General features: G+C 43.0%; 1 protein-coding gene and 1 pseudogene across 1 annotated transcript; one reads left to right on the top strand and one right to left on the bottom strand.

The window, feature by feature from the left end:
- Positions 1–732: 732 nt before the first annotated feature.
- Positions 733–3,768, top strand: LOC130139595 (putative receptor protein kinase ZmPK1). The gene has a single exon (XM_056316863.1). It carries the CDS (start codon positions 916–918, stop codon positions 3,451–3,453), a length of 2,538 nt encoding a protein of 845 aa, XP_056172838.1. The 5' UTR covers positions 733–915; the 3' UTR covers positions 3,454–3,768.
- Positions 3,769–11,937: 8,169 nt separating this feature from the next.
- LOC130139787 (cytochrome P450 81Q32-like) lies at positions 11,938–13,364 on the bottom strand (annotated as a pseudogene).
- Between the last annotated feature and the right edge of the window lie 4,905 nt (positions 13,365–18,269).

Raw genomic sequence — 18,269 nt, forward strand, 5'->3', positions numbered from 1 at the left:
TTGTTTGCCGTGTCCCACCTCAACGCCATGGATGCACGGGGAGATAAAGCAAATACAGAGATGACGGCAGACGGTGGCACGGCTTGGATAGCAACAGGAAACAAAAATTCATAGAAAGAAAAGCCCGCTAAGTGAGATCTTGCCAATCGTAGCTTACTCTAGTTTTGATACCAGAAGAGAAATTTCAAAGGAAAAGAAAAAAAGCAACAGGTCGTCACTGTCACCATAGTAGTGATCCATCGGTGGCGACGGCAAGTGGAGGCATGGAGGTCGGGCTCAAAGGTAGTTGTGAGTAGAGAGAGAGATATATATGCTCGTTAGGATTCGGTAGGATTTGGATTGAGCATAACGAGGCTAGAATTATGTAGACACGTGTCACGATCTTTATGAAGATAGTAAATGGATGTATGGTAGAAAATAATGAATATGCATCCTTGGCAAAATCCTATTTACTTATACGGGTCAACTGAAGTGCAATGGTACTTTTGAACTTAATGTTGAACTACTAATTATAAAATAAAGTTGGTTACCCGTTATGGAAGTTGTAAAGCCAAGTAATTTGTTAAGCTACTATGTGAGTTCACTAGTTATTGTCATTGTCATTGTCATGCAAGTCGCCGCGTCAAAAATTTTGTGACACTCTATCAAAGCGAGTTGATTGAAAACAAAATCAAAACCTAACTATTTATCAGTAAGTTTAATTGCCAATTTAATAACGAGCATGGGTCTTCGGACATTTTTTTTTGGGGTCGTAAGGGTCTTCTCTTCGGACATTTTTTTTTTTGTCGGAAGAATGGTCTTCTCTTCGGACATTGAACATTCACCATGTGGACAATACAATCAATAAATCGGTAGGTGAGATATCGTGCTATGGATTGACGGTGGACGCCGTGCTCAACGTTTACCGTAAAGGCGATGACAAACCTTTCTATTCTAGATGCGGTACCGTCGACCAACTGTATATATCTCGTCCTTGGCGAGATTCACTGCACTCATCTTTTGCTGCCGAGTCCTATGGCTCCTCCACCGTTCTCGCTCCTTCTCCCCCTCTTCGTCTTCCTCTTCCTCCAATCTTGTCGGCTCTCCACCTCGGCGCTGCCCAGCCTCGCCAAAAGCGCGTCCCTCTCCGTCGAGAACCCCGCCGACGTCCTTGTCTCCCCCTCTGGCGCCTTCTCCGCTGGCTTCTTCCTCGTCGGCAACAACGCCTATGGCTTCGCCGTCTGGTTCAGCCAGCCCCCGTGCTCCGGCACCGACTGCACCCCCGTATGGATGGCCAACCGCCAGGCCCCCGTCAACGGCCGACGCTCCACCTTCTCCCTCCTCGACTCGGGCAACCTCGTCCTCACCGACGCCGGCCACGCCGGCGGCGAAGTCTGGTCTTCCGGCACGAGCTCCCCCTCCGCCGCCCAGCTCCGCCTCAACGACACCGGGAACCTCGTCCTCGCTGACGACAGCGGCGTCGTCCTGTGGCAGAGCTTCGACTCGCCGACCGACACACTCCTACCTCAGCAGCCACTCACCAGAAACACTTTCCTGATCTCCGCTCGGAGCCGGTACAACTGCTCGACCGGGTTCTACAAGCTCTACTTCGACAACGACAATGTCCTCCGCCTCGTCTTCGACGGCCCGTCGATTTCGAGCGTGTACTGGCCCTTCCCGTGGGCCCAGAGCTCTCAGCTCGGCCGATTCCTCTACAACAGCAGCCGCATAGCCGTGCTCGACCCGCTCGGCCGCTTCCAGTCCTCCGACAACTACTCATTCTCCACGTCTGACTACGGCATCGCAGCTATACAGAGAAGGATGACCCTCGACTTTGATGGCAACTTGCGGGTCTACAGCCGCGAGCTGGGCTCGACCAGCTGGACCGTGACGTGGGAGGCGATCAGCGGCATCCCCTGCTTCATCCACGGCGTGTGCGGCAACAACAGCCTCTGCAGCTACGACCCGGCCAAGGGCCGGCGCTGCTCCTGCGTGCCTGGGTACGTCCCCAAGGTTCTAGGTGACTGGTCGGCCGGTTGCGTGCCCAATTTCACGTTCTCCGACGGGTGCGTCGCCGATGAGATCAGGTTCGTGAAGCTCCTGTACATCGATTTCTATGGCTACGACTACAACACCATCTACAACACCACCCTCGAGAAGTGCCGGCAGACTTGCCTGAGCCTGTGCAACTGCCGAGGATTCCAGTACAGCGGGTCGCTGTCGGACTCCGGCAGCACCACGTTCAATTGCTTCCCGAAGATCGAGCTCCTGAATGGCCACAACCTGCCCAGCTTCACCGGTGAGTTCTTCATCAAGGTCCCCAAGAACAAGACCTTCACCGAGGACCAGCTGGTGAAGAGAACTCAGTACACTTGCTCTCCCGCCACGGAGGTGATCTTGGACAGGACTTATGCCAAGAAAGGCAAAAACGGGGCGGTGAGCTTCATGCTCTGGTTCGCCTGCGTGGTCGGAGGGATCGAGATTGTGGTGGTATTCTTGGTGTGGTTCTTCCTGATTAGGAACCAGCAGGACGTCACTTCTGTGCACCAGAGCTACCTCCTTGCGGCCACCGGGTTCAAGCGGTTCACCTATGACGAGCTCAAGAAGGCAACGAGGAATTTCAGCCAGGAGATCGGGAGAGGCGCAGGCGGGATCGTGTACAAGGCCCTATTGGCGGATGATCGGGTCGCGGCAGTGAAGGTGCTCAGCAATGCAACAACTGGAGAGGCCGATTTTCTGGCCGAGGCCAGCACGATCGGGAGGGTGAACCACATGAATTTGATCGAGATGTGGGGTTACTGTGCCGAGGGAAAGCACAGGCTATTGGTGTACGAGTTTATGGAACACGGGTCGCTGGCACAGAACTTGTCGTCACCTGAGCTCCATTGGAAAAGGCGATTCGACATCGCGGTAGGTACCGCAAAGGGTCTAGCTTATCTCCACGAGGAGTGCTTGGAGTGGGTTCTGCATTGCGACGTGAAGCCTCAGAACATACTCTTAGACTCCGATTACCAACCCAAAGTCGCGGATTTTGGGCTTTCCAAGCTAATGGACCGAGGGAAGGTGACGAATTCCGATTTCTCGAGAATCAGAGGAACCCGAGGCTACATGGCTCCCGAATGGGTCTCTAATCTGTCCATCACATCCAAGGTGGACGTCTATAGCTACGGGATTGTCATGTTAGAGATGGTGACGGGGATTAGCCCGACGACGAGCGTCCACTCATTGGAGAGCGGAGGGGATGCCAAGCAAATCCGGCTCATCCCGTGGGCAAGGAGTAAGATGATGGAACCGGGGAGGACGGGTTCCCGTCTGCAAGAGATGGTGGATCCGGTGCTCAAGCGCGATTACGACCTGAAGAAAATGGAGATCCTGATCGAGGTCGCGCTCAAGTGCGTGGAGGAGGATAAGGACGCCAGACCCACCATGAGCCAAGTGGTGGAAATGCTCCTGAGGCATGAGAATAATGATTGATTACGGTGCAGAGTGATGCGGGATGGACTCCGGTGCTGTTACCCTGGTCATAGATTACATTTTGAACAAGGTTCGGTCTTAGCTTGCATTCTTGAGAATAACACAGATTCTGTCCCCGTTGGTTGGCTGGTCACAGAGATGTCCAAGCGAGTGCGGGTTCAATGCTCTTCTACTTGTCCTCCAAAAGCGATTCATCCCTCGCAATTTGTATTTATTTCCTAGATTTGAGTTCATATCGATCCGGTCCATCGTAACCGTGACATGAGTTTTATAATTGATCAACGATCGAGAGAAATCCAACCTAGTTGAGTCGAATGTCGGCAAGTCTTTGTCGGCGGTGCAATGTGTATATACTATATGTGAACTCGCTCAATAATGTCTATCACTGGGTTTCAGGGCTGTGGTCAATTATGTCTATATGTTCAAGAGTACATGCATGAACATACCACGGTGGGATTAAATTAATTTGGATTTGGTTGAGAAGAGTCCAAATGGCATCACTATGATCAATTTGCTCAAAGCTCACGCTTTCTTAACCTACGAGTTTTGTTTTCAAAAGTATCGTTGGACTCCGCACAAGTTGACAATCAGCTAAGACAGGTAACTACAAGAGGACGCTATAGCTATAACATTGTCATCCCTTTAATTTTGTATTCCTCCTCCGAAATTCCTTTGAGTCCTCCGTTGTTCCTTTAATTTCCAGTCCTCGCACTTCATTTCTCAAGCAATTTATATTTTCTGCCGTTTAGATCCACTTAGAAAAATCTTTTTCAAACTTTGCTCTAGGGAGCTGGCACTCGTTATCCACGCACTTACAACTTGATCAACATTCGAAAAACTTGCTTTATGGAGAGCCGATGACTTTGTGGTCGAGCTAGAACCATAAACCAAACCTTTGTTTATTTTCTAATCACCCGTTTGCCAAATTTTCTTTTGGTCCAGTCAGCACCAACTAGTATAAAAGACATGACATTATTTCTCGCGGGCAACATTTTCCTCCATCGCTTGCTCTTTTCTACGGAAGGAAGCAAGTTGTATAAACAAAGATCGAGCAGTGATCGGTACATAGGGCAGTACAGAGTTGGTCGACAAATCATGCAAGAAACAAGATGAAAACAGCTAGAGGACATACCACTAAGGTGCAAAAGAGGCTCGATTGGGGTGTTAACTGAGATGCAATGATGAGCTTAGATATATAATTCAATGCCTTAGCTCATAATAGACCGTTGGGAAGTGCCTGAAATGCCAAAACACCATTGTCGTCCCTGTCATTTGCTAAACGCAGAGATCCGTCTACCGCAAGAGCCTCCGATCACTCCGTCTGCACCTGCCCGTCCCAGATCGCCATCGCCTGATCCTTCAGTATTGTAGCTTGAACCACCCGAAGAGGCGGTTTGACCTATTGATATCGATGGAGGAGGAGCTAGCCTGCTTCGTGTTGAGGGATGCGAGGGCGAGCGGTCCCGCTTGGAGAAGCTACAACGTTAGTGGAAGTGGGAGTGCTTTTCACAGTCCCATCGTTGGATGCTTCGTTGTTCATGTTACACCATATGGCCCCGATGGCAACCAAGATCGCTCTATCAGGGGCATTGATTGGTGAGTCACTGTTGACACTTAAATTTTAGCCAACTCATTTAGAATTAAGTGCATAGAAAATTAGGGACCAACCCCGGCCCCTAGCAAAAATCAAATAATTGTATTATAGCATTTATCATATAGTTTTAGGAACATATTTTAATTAATTGCATTTAATTGTATCGGCAGTAAATGAGCATGAAACAGTCAGGTGGACTGAGCTCGCACATCAGGGAAGTTTGGCCAATGCATGGAGTTAAATGGCCGAAAATCACATGATAAGGAGAGCTTGTGGACTTGGTTGGATTTATAATTGGGGCTGGAATTTGTTTAATTGAGCCCATGTGATTAATCTGAGATTTAATTAAAGTGGCTTGGAGCTTAATTAAGCCTAAGAGGCCGAAATTTCGGCCTTATAAGAGAGGGATAGACCTAATTTTCCACTATAAATAGGTCTCTTAGGTCGTCACAAGGAGGGGCCACACAATTCACAATTCCCGGCCCCAATAAGAGAAGGCGTGAGAATGAGAGAAAAGGAGTCTCTCGGCCGAACCTTGACCGAGATCCCCACACGGCCAGTCGCTCGACGCCGTGCTGCCCTCCTCCGTGACGTCCAGCCTCTCGGCTGCTCCACGCTTGCTACTCAGCTGCCGCGACACCTGCTACTTCCACCGTGAGCCAAGAAGCTCCTGTGACGAGCTGCTCCAATATCGAGTTCGCTGTCCTGTTCGCCGCTGCCCTGCTAGCTTCCATCCACTATACCGACGAGCCCCAGCCCACGACGATTCTTCCAGCGAGCCAACGCACAAAGGCGAGGCCTCGGTACCGCACCTACAGTTTTCCCAGATCCATCTGCTGCTCGCTGGTGTCTTCGCTCGTTCTCTGCGGTCTGTTCACATCATATTGACGCGGCCAGTCTTCCATCCTTCGTTTGTGAGGAGTCGAGCGATCGCCAAAAGAGCAATAATTAAATAGAGAAGTGCTTCAGTGGAGAAAGAAGCAAAAGAATTCATCTTTTCCTCTCCCTGTCGGGGACGATTTTTGTTTGCAGGTTCACAGGAGGACAAAACCGAGTGCAATTGGTGGAGAATGAGTTCGCTGCCGAAGGAGACAACATCATGCTCTTGGGATCCCGCATTCTCCACAAACAAATAACATAAAGGAAGAACAAACGTGTGAAGTCAAGCTTCGTCCCCGTGCTCTCGCCACAGGTTCTCCTCACTCTACTGTGCTTGCCGCCCTCTTGCCAATCCCTGTGAGTCACCACGAGCTCCCCACGGCCAGCTTTGTCCGCGCCACCGCCATCACCGTCAAGCACCACCACCATCGGTCATCCCATGACCCGCAGTCCCGATCCGGATCAAGTTTGAATTTAGAATTTATCTGCAAATTAGGTAAGAATATTATCTCATTTCGTTTTAAATATTTAAATGCCTAATGTGGATAATATGTTATCTTTTGTGGATTTTTCGATATATTCGGGTAAATGCAAGCATATCTGCAAGAAATTAAAAAATAGCCCAAGTTATTTTCCTAACTTGACAATGTGCTTGGACGACGACAATTCGATCCCGAAGATATGATACTCGGCAGCACGAAGAATCTTCCATTCTATCCATAACTATGGTTGATTTCATCCCGTTTCCAAATTTAAACGAGTAACCTTCCATCAATATGCCGATTTATATCGTTTTCCATATTTAAAGATGATAAACTAAATCTTGCGGATTGCGTGGATTGATTCGATGGTGGCGGTTATCTTTTGCTTGATTTTATTCCCTTTAAAAGAAAATCCAAAAAGATTAGTTAAAGTTTGAATTGTTTTCTTAGACAATTTTTAGGGTATAGCTAGATAATTTTCTTAGAATAGAATTAAATAACTTAGATTTGCTAGAAAGATAGGATAATTTTTCAATTTAAATTAGGATTTAAAGTAATTTACTTCCTAGTTTAGTTTAGATATTATCCTAATCTTGATAGTTTATTTAGGGAAATTTTAATTCCGAATTTTCATTAAAAAATACCAAAAAGAAGTCACTTTAGAGTAAATTAAATTGTCTTTTCTAAAATAGATTGCATGTTAATTTTGGCAATTTTATTATTCCGAATTTTTAAAAAAAATACATCATTTGCATATCATTAGAATTAGGTCATTTAATTGCATGTCATATAGTGTGCATGTTAGGATTATTTAATCGCATGTCATACTTTACACGTCATTGCATATAAATTAGTTCTCATTTAATCAAGAGAAAACCCAAAAAAATACATTGAGTGGAATTGCTTGTTAATTAGAAATCATATTAGGATTGTTAATGTGATTTTCTAGCTAACAATGTAGATGTTTATGTTGCTTCGAGGTAAGTGATTCTCCCTATCTTGCAATTTATTTAATACTTTGATTATTGGGTGTTAATTTGGTGGTTTGCGCACCCGCATGAACACCTCCCATGTTAGAAAGAAATAAAATCAATCTAGATTGCATGCTCAAACATTTTCATGAAAAGAAAAGGTACCGAGAGAGCGTTAGAGTAAATCTAGCGTACTCATAATCTCTGGTTCGTAGGAATAAAGTATATCTCCCTATACTTTATTTGGGTTTCTAATCGACCCACCGTAAATAGATTGGTGACGACTCCAAAATGAAAATTATTTGCATGTTAACAACTTGAACCATAAATCGCAAATTGGTAGGGCTTGGGAGGGCCCGTTAGACTTAGACTTAATAATTCATTAGCCAAACCCCTAGGTGGTGCTACCCGCGGGAGGTGAGGTCGTGACAACTTGGCGACTTCACTGGGGATACAAATTTCTTTACGACTAAAATTCATTTTTTTTTTTTATAGTTCAACATCACTTTTGTCTGTGGGCATTCTCCATACTTAAGAATTTATTAAGTTGTGCACTACCTAGGGGTTCAGCTAATGGATTACTATGGCTAAATCTAGCTCGGCTCTCCCAAGCCTATATCAATTCGCAACTTAAGGTTAAAATTCTTAACATGCAAATTATTTTCATTTTGGAGTCACCATTAATCTATTTTTGATGGGTCGATTAGAAACCCAAGTAAAGTATCGAGAGTTCTACTTTACTTATATGAACCAAAGATCATAGATTCGGGGACTTTGTTACACTAAAATACTCTAATGCCATTTCGGTACCTTTTTTCTTTTATTTTCAAAAATATTTTGATAGGCAACTTAGATTAATTTATCTTATTCACTAACATGTGAGGTGATCATGCAGGTGCGCAACCATTATTTAACACTCAATAAAGCAAAGCAGTAAACAAATTGCAAAGATAAGGAGGAAAACTTATCTCGAAACAACGAAAATATCTATAATGTTAGTTAGAAAATCACATCATCACCCTAAATATAGTTTCTAATTAACAGGCAATTTCACTCAAATATTTTTTCATAATTTTCTCTTATTTAGTGAAAACTAAACTATATGGAATGCATGCTACTAGTCTAAATACGATTTATTTAAATGTCCGAATTCTAATGACGAACAAAAATCATTATGTAACTATTCTATTATGTCACACAATTACATGAACCTAACATATAATTGCTAAACGATACGCGAGCAATGACACATGGCAAGGTGACATGCAAGCATGATGCAATTAATCTATATGACATGCACATGTTTATTCTTATTTTTTTTGAAATTCGAAATTAATTAAATTCCCTAATTTAAACATGCAATCTATCCTAAAAAATAATCTCTTCAATTGTATCTAATCTTTTTGGATTCTTTTTAGGAAAAAAAATCAATTAAAAACAACGAAGATAGAAAGAAATCAAATCCACACGACACGGCATTGAATCACAGGAAATATTATCCATATCCATTTAAATTTAGAAACAATAGATTGACGAATCATATCCCGGGCATGAGGATCGGATTGGCCAATTTTCCACGCAATTGCGAATCATATCTCGGGTAGGAGATCATATTGATGATTTTCCGTGCGATCACGAATTATATCTTCTTAGGCGGGAGATCGGATTGATGATCATAGCACGTTGTGAAATTAGAGAAAAATCCCTAATTTAAAGGCTACTCGGTATTTCGGATATGCATATTCACTCAAAATATCCTAATTAGATAACGAAATCAATCGAAATAGATAGTCAAATATTCGAATTAAAATTGGATAAGATTTTTTACCTAATTTAGAGATCGACTTTCCAAGTTCGAACTCGTAACGGATGGCTCGTGTGGCCGGTGAAGTGGTGCTCGGCCAAGGAGGGGCTCCTGACGGTGTGCTCGACGATTCACTACGGGGAATGACTCACGGTTGGGCTTTGACCGAACACGGCTAAGGATCTGCAAAGCTTCTCTGAGATTGCTGTGCTGATGTCACAAGGTTCGCTTGGATTGATGCAGGAGCGTTGGTTTGTTCTGAACAGCTTGGAACTCCACCGAGAACCTGCAAAGAATTAATCAAGAGCACCACGGGGCTGTTTTGGCGTGCAAAGGATTAGCCAAGGAAGCTTTGGGCTAGACACCGTTGCTAGAAGTGCGGCCACAGGTCGTGCAGCGGCGGGAGATAAGGTGCAGCTCCGACAAAGGAAAACGGCAAGACAGGGCCTGCTGGTCTGGAGCAGTGGACGATGCCGGTGATTGCAGCGGGGATGTCTCGTGGAGGAGTGGCAACACGTCAGGCAAGCTCAGATTAGTTGGCTCGTTGAGGCCGCAGACACAGCGACTCAAGGTGGTTGGATTCGTCGTCACAGACAGGGGCAGCAGCGAGTCGTCGGAGGCGTGGCCACAGTTCTTGCCGCGAGGGAAGGGAGCTCGGCCACAAAGGACTTGGCCGAGCTCACTCTCTTTTCTCTCAATTTTCTCTCTGTGTTTTTTCGTATGTGTCGAAAGAGAGCCCTCCTTTTACTTCTTTCCCGAGCGTCTCTCTTTATAGGGAGAGAGCTCGTCCTTGTTGACGAGACAAAGAATTCCCCTGTAACTGAAGAGATCGTGTATATGTGATATCCTCCGAGAGATTGACGTGTCACCCTTTCTTCAAACCATCACTCTGGCTATTATCCATTATCTTTCATTGATTCTCGCTGCTTCAAATTTCCTTGCTGATTGAATTTGACTCCAATTCTGTTTGTTTGTCCTTTTCTTCTCACGCATCTCACTCACGTGGATCAGACTCTTAGGGCACAAATGATAACTATTCTATTTTCTTATTTTTTTTTTATTTTTTTGTTCCCGGGAATAGGTTTAAAACAAAAATCTGTTTGGCAAAATAATTTAATTTTTTATTTCTGGAACAAATTTTGGCCCAGAAATAGATTTGGAACAGAAATGAGAAGTTAAAATTTTTTACTTTTATATTTTTGGAAAAGAAACAGAAATAACAACTCTCTTTTATTGTTTACTCTTGCCGTCCACCGTTGCCCACTTGCTGCTGGCCGTCGGCCATCTGCTGCCACTAGCCGCCATTTGCCGATCGGCTGTCTGCCGTCACCGCTTGCTGGCCGGCTGTCCGCCACTGCCGCCGCTTGCTGGCAGGCCATCAGCCGCCGCTTGCCGCCGCTCGCCACTACCACCTGCCGATGCTCACGGGTCGTCCGTTGTCGCCCGTTGCCACCGTCGTTGCTATCGCTCATTGGTCGGTAGGAATAGAAATTTTGCGTCGTTATCAAATGAATTTCTATTCCGAAAACAGAAATTTTATGTCGTTATCAAACACTACTTTTTGCTCAGAAACTCATCCGGGAAAAAAAATAGATTTTTTCATTTCTAGCCAGAAATAGGGCTGGGGAAGAGAAATGTTGTCATTCACACCCTTAGTCCATACTCTCTCTTGGTTGTTTTCTTGTCCTAATCCACTGAAGTGAAAATTTCGTTATTCACTTCAATCTGTCAAGAGTCCACTATTTCCTCATCGAATTTCTCTACCTTAAAACAACTCCATATTGATATCTCCGAAATCATGTTCATGCCTTCAAATTTTCTTTTGTTTAAAATTACGAACAATTCAATCTCTTTTGAAGACGAGATATCACGATAGAGATAATATCATCAAGTATTCAAAAGTTAACTGTCGTGAGCCAATATCCAAATTAGAATTGATCCTCGAACTTATCTTGAACTCGATTTAAATTTTTAATCCGAAACAATCAAGATTGCACCAGCATGGACGATTTCATCTTAATTTGAAACCTTGATCCACAAAATATGATATTAATCCTTATCACGTGACCAGAACATGTGCGCCGCATGTGATTGTGGCAAGTATAGGTCCAAAATAAATGTGAACTATGCATGCAATAGTTTTGTCTAGGGGTCGGGTCAATCTCTAATTTTCTTATGCAATAAATTCCTAAATGACTAGCCAAAATTTAGGTGTCAACCGTCACAATTTATAGATATTACTCACATGTAAATTTAACTAAAATTCAAATACAGTGTTAAAAGGATTTTGAGATTGATCTATGGTACAAATCACTGAACACCCAAATTTTTAAACCAAAGTACACGAGTGAGACAATACTTATTACATGACTTAAATTCATTCGAGTTATCAGATTAGAGGGATCTACATACTATAATCTTTCGGGAGATTAAACTTAATTAGTCCATTAATTATTTAGGGATGTTAAAGTTGTACACTTCTCAAATTTTCATGCCATATTTATACCCTTCATTTTGCAATGTTTTGGGCATCCATTGTCTATCTGCGAATTCGATCAATTCTCATTTTGGAACGGATTTCAACAAGCCACGCGAACTCAATATGCCAGGTCAACCATATCAAAGTCACCGGTGCACCAACAAATGCCCGCAATAGACAGAGGCGTGAACAATATATAAACCAGGATTTTTCTCCTAAGAGAGAGGCCTAAAGCGGCATGAGGCTCATAAGTGTGCTACTGATGCTCACGATCATTCCTCCATGAAGCGGTCATTCCTATTTTCCGTTTATTTGATCATTCAAAAACGTTGGAGATACACGACCGAGATAAATTCACTAGAGAAACAACCTTCCTTCTCAAAGCTGTGCAGGATCATTTGCAATCATGCACTCACGCGCTTTGCACATAGCCTCCAATGGCTCTCACTTGGGCATTGTGAGTCCTGTCCACTCCGACAAGTCCACCGGCTCCTAGCCGACTCGTGCCCACTCGAAGCACTGAATGAGCGCGGATAGAGCTGAGCTCACCACTCTGTTGGCTAGGCCAGCACCGGGACAACTCCTCCTCCCCATTCCAAACGGCAGAAACCGGTACGAATGATCACATTCCAATCCCTGACACCTCTCTTGTTTAAAACTTGTGGGATCGTCCCACACTTTTGGGTCTCTCTGAATCACCCACGCATTTACGAGGACCATGGTGCCTTGGGGCACGTCGAACCTGCCGACCGTGCAATTCTCAGCAGACTCGTGAGGCACTACGACGGGCACCAGCGGAAACAATTGGAGCACCTCGTTGACGATGTTTTGAAGGCAAGGCAGCTTCTGGAGGTCTGCTTCGTCAGCTAGACGGTCTCGGCCAACGACATTGTCTAGTTCTGCTTGAGCTTTTTTCATGACGTCCGAATGGTTGAGTAGGAGGGACATGGCCCATTCTATTGTCACCACGGATGTGTCTGTGCCCGCACTTAACATTGTCTGCCGCGAATTGGGTATAAGAAATTAACTAAGTATATGCTCAGTTGTTTCAAAAATAGATGAAACTTGTTTTGGAAATTGAAGAACAATCAGGTTCGCTCGTAAAGAAGCCCCGAAGTAGCGCTTCCCAGAGACCATCCTCATGATGATGTTGAAGGACAGCTCCTGCAGCCTCGATGTCATCTGCACCCTCACGAAACCGCTGCCCCAGGCCGTGGCCGCCTCGTGGAGGCTCCTTACGAGGAGCCCGACTTCCTCCCATCGGACGGCAAGGGAGCCGCCGAGGCGATGCGGCGAGAGGAGCTCGAGGGCAGTGAGACAGCGGAGGTTGCGCTAGTGGGGGCTGTAGGGGGCGGTGCTGATGGTGGTGTTGCCGTAGGCCATGATCTTGCTCGCAAGCATGCAGGGGGCGGTTGGCGAGGACGACGTCGTTCCTGGTGAAGCACTCCTCGGCCGCGGACGGGGAGGACACGACGACCACAGGACAAGAGTCGAAGGAGAGGGAAAAGGACTGGGCCATAGCGGTTAGAGAGGGACTGGAGGGTCCGGTGGACAGGCTCTTTCACGAGGAGGAGGTGGCCGATGACGGGGAGCGAAGGCGGGCCTGCGGGAGATTTCGCTTGTTGCTTCTCTGCTATTTGAACAGGAAGAGAAGGAAGGAGGATTCTGCAGAGAGGATGTACACCCACGCGTCTTCCATCGAGAGAGAGAGAGAGAGGATGGGGAGAGAGATGTAACAGGGAAGAGGTTTTATAGAGTACGTCGGGGTATAGATTTTCACACTTTGGACCATTTCTAAATAGGGATATGTTCACTAGAAGTCCTAAAATTTATTATAAATATGTAATTGAGTCCTAAAACTTGCAAAAAATGTAATCAAGTCCTAAAACTTATCAAATTGATTCAATCGAGTTCTAAAATTAATACCGTCTAATATGACGAACGGAAAATGCTGACGTGAATTTTTTATTATTTTTCTATCCAACGTGACGATGACATGACTTTTTATTTTTATTTTAATACTAATTTATTTAAATTAAATTTAAAAAATAAGTTAAAATTAATTATGAAAAAAATGGGGAGGAGGAGGATAGGTAGAGAGGGAAGGCTCGCCGGAAGGGCCGGTGAGGGTGGGGGGACGGCAGGCGGGTGTCGCCGAGCCCCAACCCTCGCCCAGACCTAGTCGAGGGCCGCCAGTAGCGGAGGGCCGCGACCCCTCGCCCAATCTAGGGGAGGGCCGCAACCCCTATCTGCCGTCTCCTCACCCTCGTCGGCCCCTCCCGGCGATGGGGCGGCAAGGGAGGGCAAGCAGAGAGGGAGGTCTTATTTTTTTTAAAATTTAATTTAAATAAAATAAGCATTAAAAATCAAATTTGGGCAAAAAACGACGTCGTTTTAACGACGTTGTTTTAACCACGTCATTGCCACGTAGGAGAGAGAAAATATTAAAATAAGTCACGTCAGAGCCATGTCAGCATTTTCCATTCGTAAATTTGACAGTGTTAACTTTAGGACTCATTTGAACTAATTTGACAAGTTTTAGGACTTGGTTATACTTTTTGTAAGTTTTAGGATTCAATTACACTTTCGTGATAAGTTTTAGGACTTCTAGTGAACATATCCCTTCTAAATATTGTTGAGTAATGCTACGTGTATCAAAATTATTTCCAGAAGCTGGTGTACAAAACTCTATGGTGCCTATATTTATTTCTTATCTCTACTCTTACATTCATCACTTACAACTGCAGTAAGTTAGTATTTTTTTTTATCCTATTTTAACTTTCAACTCACTCTCAAACTTTTGCCTTGTCTCTTTGCAGAGTGTAGGAGTCGAAACTCACATTTGAAATTAAACGTCCCCACCCCTAGGCCCCTTGAGAATGTGGGAAATCAAGCTTCTCATCTCCCCTTTCTCAAGTAGGAAGGGTGGCCACTTGGGCAAAAAGTTAGTATTTGACACAGGATTTTTTTACATCAGACATTGCAAATACTTCTAATTGTTCACTCCGAAATAACTGTCATCTAATCTTCGACTCAGCAGTAGTAATTATTCTGTTTCGAATGACGGGAATCCTGGTCAAACATCGTAGTCCTTGAATTCCGAATTGATGGATGATCGTGTACCGAAAAAGGAACAAAAACTCGATGATTAAGTTTTAAAACTTATGAAATTATACCCTTAATGACAACACAAATCTTTCCAAACAAATAAGAGCAAGTGTTTGATTGATAAAATTAAATAAACAATCGGAAATAGATTTCGAGTAAATTGCTATTCCTGATATTTTTAACCTTGCAGCCAATTTGATTTCAATCGCATTTCGCGAGTCGATGTCCATGCTTCTCGTTGCGTCATTGACTAGAACAATATTGACTCGGCTCAGTTAATGAATGAAAACTTTTCCTCCCTTGTCAACCTACTTCTGTTGGCTTCTTACGGTCGATGTCAGTGTTTGACTGTTGGTTGTTTTTTACCGTCTATGTTAAATCACATGTGCTGTTCAATATATTGCTTACTCTTTGTTGACACCGATCATGTTCTATTAATCGGTCAATACTCATGATCAAACTTGATTTTATTTAGTCGATAACTCTGTTTTATCACTATGGTCCAACTTAAGAAATTTCTCTGTCTTGATAGTCTTTTAACACTTTCTCATCAACAGTGGTCCGAGTTAATATCATATTCAAAGTCACAGTCGATGTACGGTGAATTGCATCGACTCTTCCTAACTTTTTGACATCAAAGTTGACTTCTTAAGGGTGCCAACAGGTATATAAGAATCTATATATTAAATGAATCACGTACCAATATATTCATGTTAGTCTATCTTTAGACATTTGTAAATTAATAACCATTCAATTTATTAACTATATAAACTTTTTTTCTCGACAAGTTTCTTTGACGACACCTAAAGCTTGTCATGTACTGAGGTCACACGGACAAGTGCATTGACAAACATGGATGGATATATATCATGAATTTGGGTCAGTTGATCTCGTCTCATATCTATCTTAATAACATTTTCACATAAAATTTCAAATTTTGCTTGCCAGAATAGTGCGATACTAATATGGTACCAGAGACTCACCCTAGTATTCTTTTGGTAAATAAATTATTTCAAACTTATACAAAAATCACTTCTATGTGCAGCAACAACCATTTATTCAAAAATGTGTGTGCGGTATCTGGCCCAAATAAAAGCAAAAAATTGAGAAATTGAAACATAAGATAGCACAAAATTAAAATCATACGAGCAGAAATTTAATTGTTCATTGAGAAGTTCGGCTTAAATGGAGGAAAGTTAAAAGAAAGATATGCTAAGATTGTAATTGATTTTTTATTTTATCGTTTACACAACTTTACAAGTAAACAAATTTTTGTCAATGGAGCAAAGGGTAGTTTTGTGAATGAGTTATTGAATTCGGTTTCGGATAATATTATCTATTTAGTAAATTTTAAAAATCATCTATAAATAAAAATAGAGCTCGCAAAGAGTCATATTTTAACTCTATTCCTGGTTGGAGGCTCGGCTATGTCTTCATTTATACTCTTATCTGGTTGGGGGAAGCTTTCCCGATCAAATATGAAGGGAAACACACCTCTTTAGTAAATAAGGATACGACAGTATTTTGTAAACTGATAATACGTTTTAAAGTTCAAAATTTACCAAAACAATTATTATTAGTGCTCATGTTTGTAACCCATCAATAAGATATTCTGCAATCGAAAATAGAGAAAAACACGGCTCTTTATAAGCACGTAAAACCATTTTGCGACTCAAAATGCATAATCCATTTAAAAGTTTAAAACCTATTGATATGGCGGCCCTAGAAATCCGATTAACCCATTGCTTGGCCGAGGGAGGTTTCGGGGTTGGCCGAGATCCAAACTTCAACAACGTGGATCAGAAACATTTTGTACTGTCGCGACCTAAAATTTCTCTCTGGCTAATGGATTGTTAAGACTAAGCTTAACTCGGGCCCTCCCAAGCCCTACCAATTCGCAACTTAGGGTTTAAGTTTTTAACATGCAAAAGTTTTCATGCTTGGAGTCGCCACTAATCTATTTGTGGTAGGTCGATTAGACACCTAAATAAAACATATGGAGATATATTTTATTCCTACGAACCAGAGATTCTAAGCTCGGGGACTTGGTTACGCTAGATCTAGTCTAACGCCCTTTCGGTACCTTTTCTTTTCAAAAATGTTTATGCAGGCAGTCTGGATCCATTTTATTACCTAATCTCTAACATGTGAGGTATTCATGCGGGTGCGCAAACCATCAATTTAACACCCAAGAAAACAATAAATAAATTGCAAGATTAGGAGAATGACGTACCTTAATGCAACGTAAGCATCTGCATTGTTAGTAAAAAATCATACAGACAATCCTAATATGATTTCTAATTAACAAAGCAAGGCACTCGAGGTGTTCTTTAGGGTTTGCGTTTTATTAAAATGCAAACTAACCTATATGCAATGACGTGCAAAAAATGACATGCGATTAATACAACCTAGCATGCGAACTATATGACATGTGACGACGTGACCTAATTCTAATGACGGACAAATGATTTATTTTTGGTATTTTCAAATGAAATTCGGAATTAAAAAAAATGCCTAAATTAACATGCAATCTATTCTAAAAAAAAAGATAATTTAATCTATCCTAAAGTGACTTCTTTTTGGTATTTTTATGAAAATTCGAAATTAAAATCACCCCAAAACGAACCATCGAGATCAGGATAATATCTAAATTAAACTAGGAAATAAATTACTCTAATTCCTAATTTAAATAAAAAGGTCATCCTATCGACTTATCCAAAGAAAGTTATCCTAAACCTATCCTAAACATGCATCATTCTCTTCTAAGAAGATCAATTCAAATCCTAACTAATCTTTTTTTTTTGGAATTTTCTTTTTAAAGGAAATAAATCAAATAGATAGATAATCACCACGATCAAAACCAGTCCACGCGATCCGCAAGATTTGTTTTATTATCTTTGAATTAAGGAAACGATATAAACCGACGATCATATCCATGTGGTTATGGATATTGATGGAAGGCTATTCGCTTGAATTTGGGAACAAAATAAAATCTACTATCGTATCCAAATAGTTATGGACAAGATAAAGATTTTCCGTGCCACCGAATATCGTATCTCATGGTTGAGATCGGATAGTCGTCCTGACACGTTGTTAAGTTAGGAATTTCCTAACTTAGTGTATTTTTTGGAATCTTGCGAATATGCCATGCATCATTCAAATACATCTAATAATCCACCGAAGATATCTAAACCAATCAAATTAGGCAATCAATTATTTGAAATGATATTGGATAATGTTCTTACCTAATTTGCGGATAACTTCCACCGATCGGGGTTGCGGGTCACGGGATCGGCGGTCAGTGGTGCTTGACGGCGAGGACGGCGGCTCGATGATGGGTTCTCGGTGGGCTCACGGTGTGCTCGACGGTGAGAGCTACTCACCGTGGTAATGGTATTCGGTTTGATGTGTACTCCACGTAGCCACGACGATGATCAGATCGGCGAGGTGAACTCCACGAACCTGCAAGAAGCAACAAAGGCTTGCTGGTGGCTCTGCC

The sequence above is a fragment of the Syzygium oleosum genome, unplaced genomic scaffold, assembly GCF_021117445.2.
Source record: "Syzygium oleosum isolate NSW1041296 unplaced genomic scaffold, Sole_v2.1 Sole_v2.13, whole genome shotgun sequence".
NCBI lineage: Eukaryota > Viridiplantae > Streptophyta > Magnoliopsida > Myrtales > Myrtaceae > Syzygium > Syzygium oleosum.

What these genes read in the sequence shown, in the direction of transcription:
- LOC130139595 (XM_056316863.1), top strand. Translation starts at nt 916, where the DNA reads ATGACAAACCTTTCTATTCTAGATGCGGTACCGTCGACCAACTGTATA.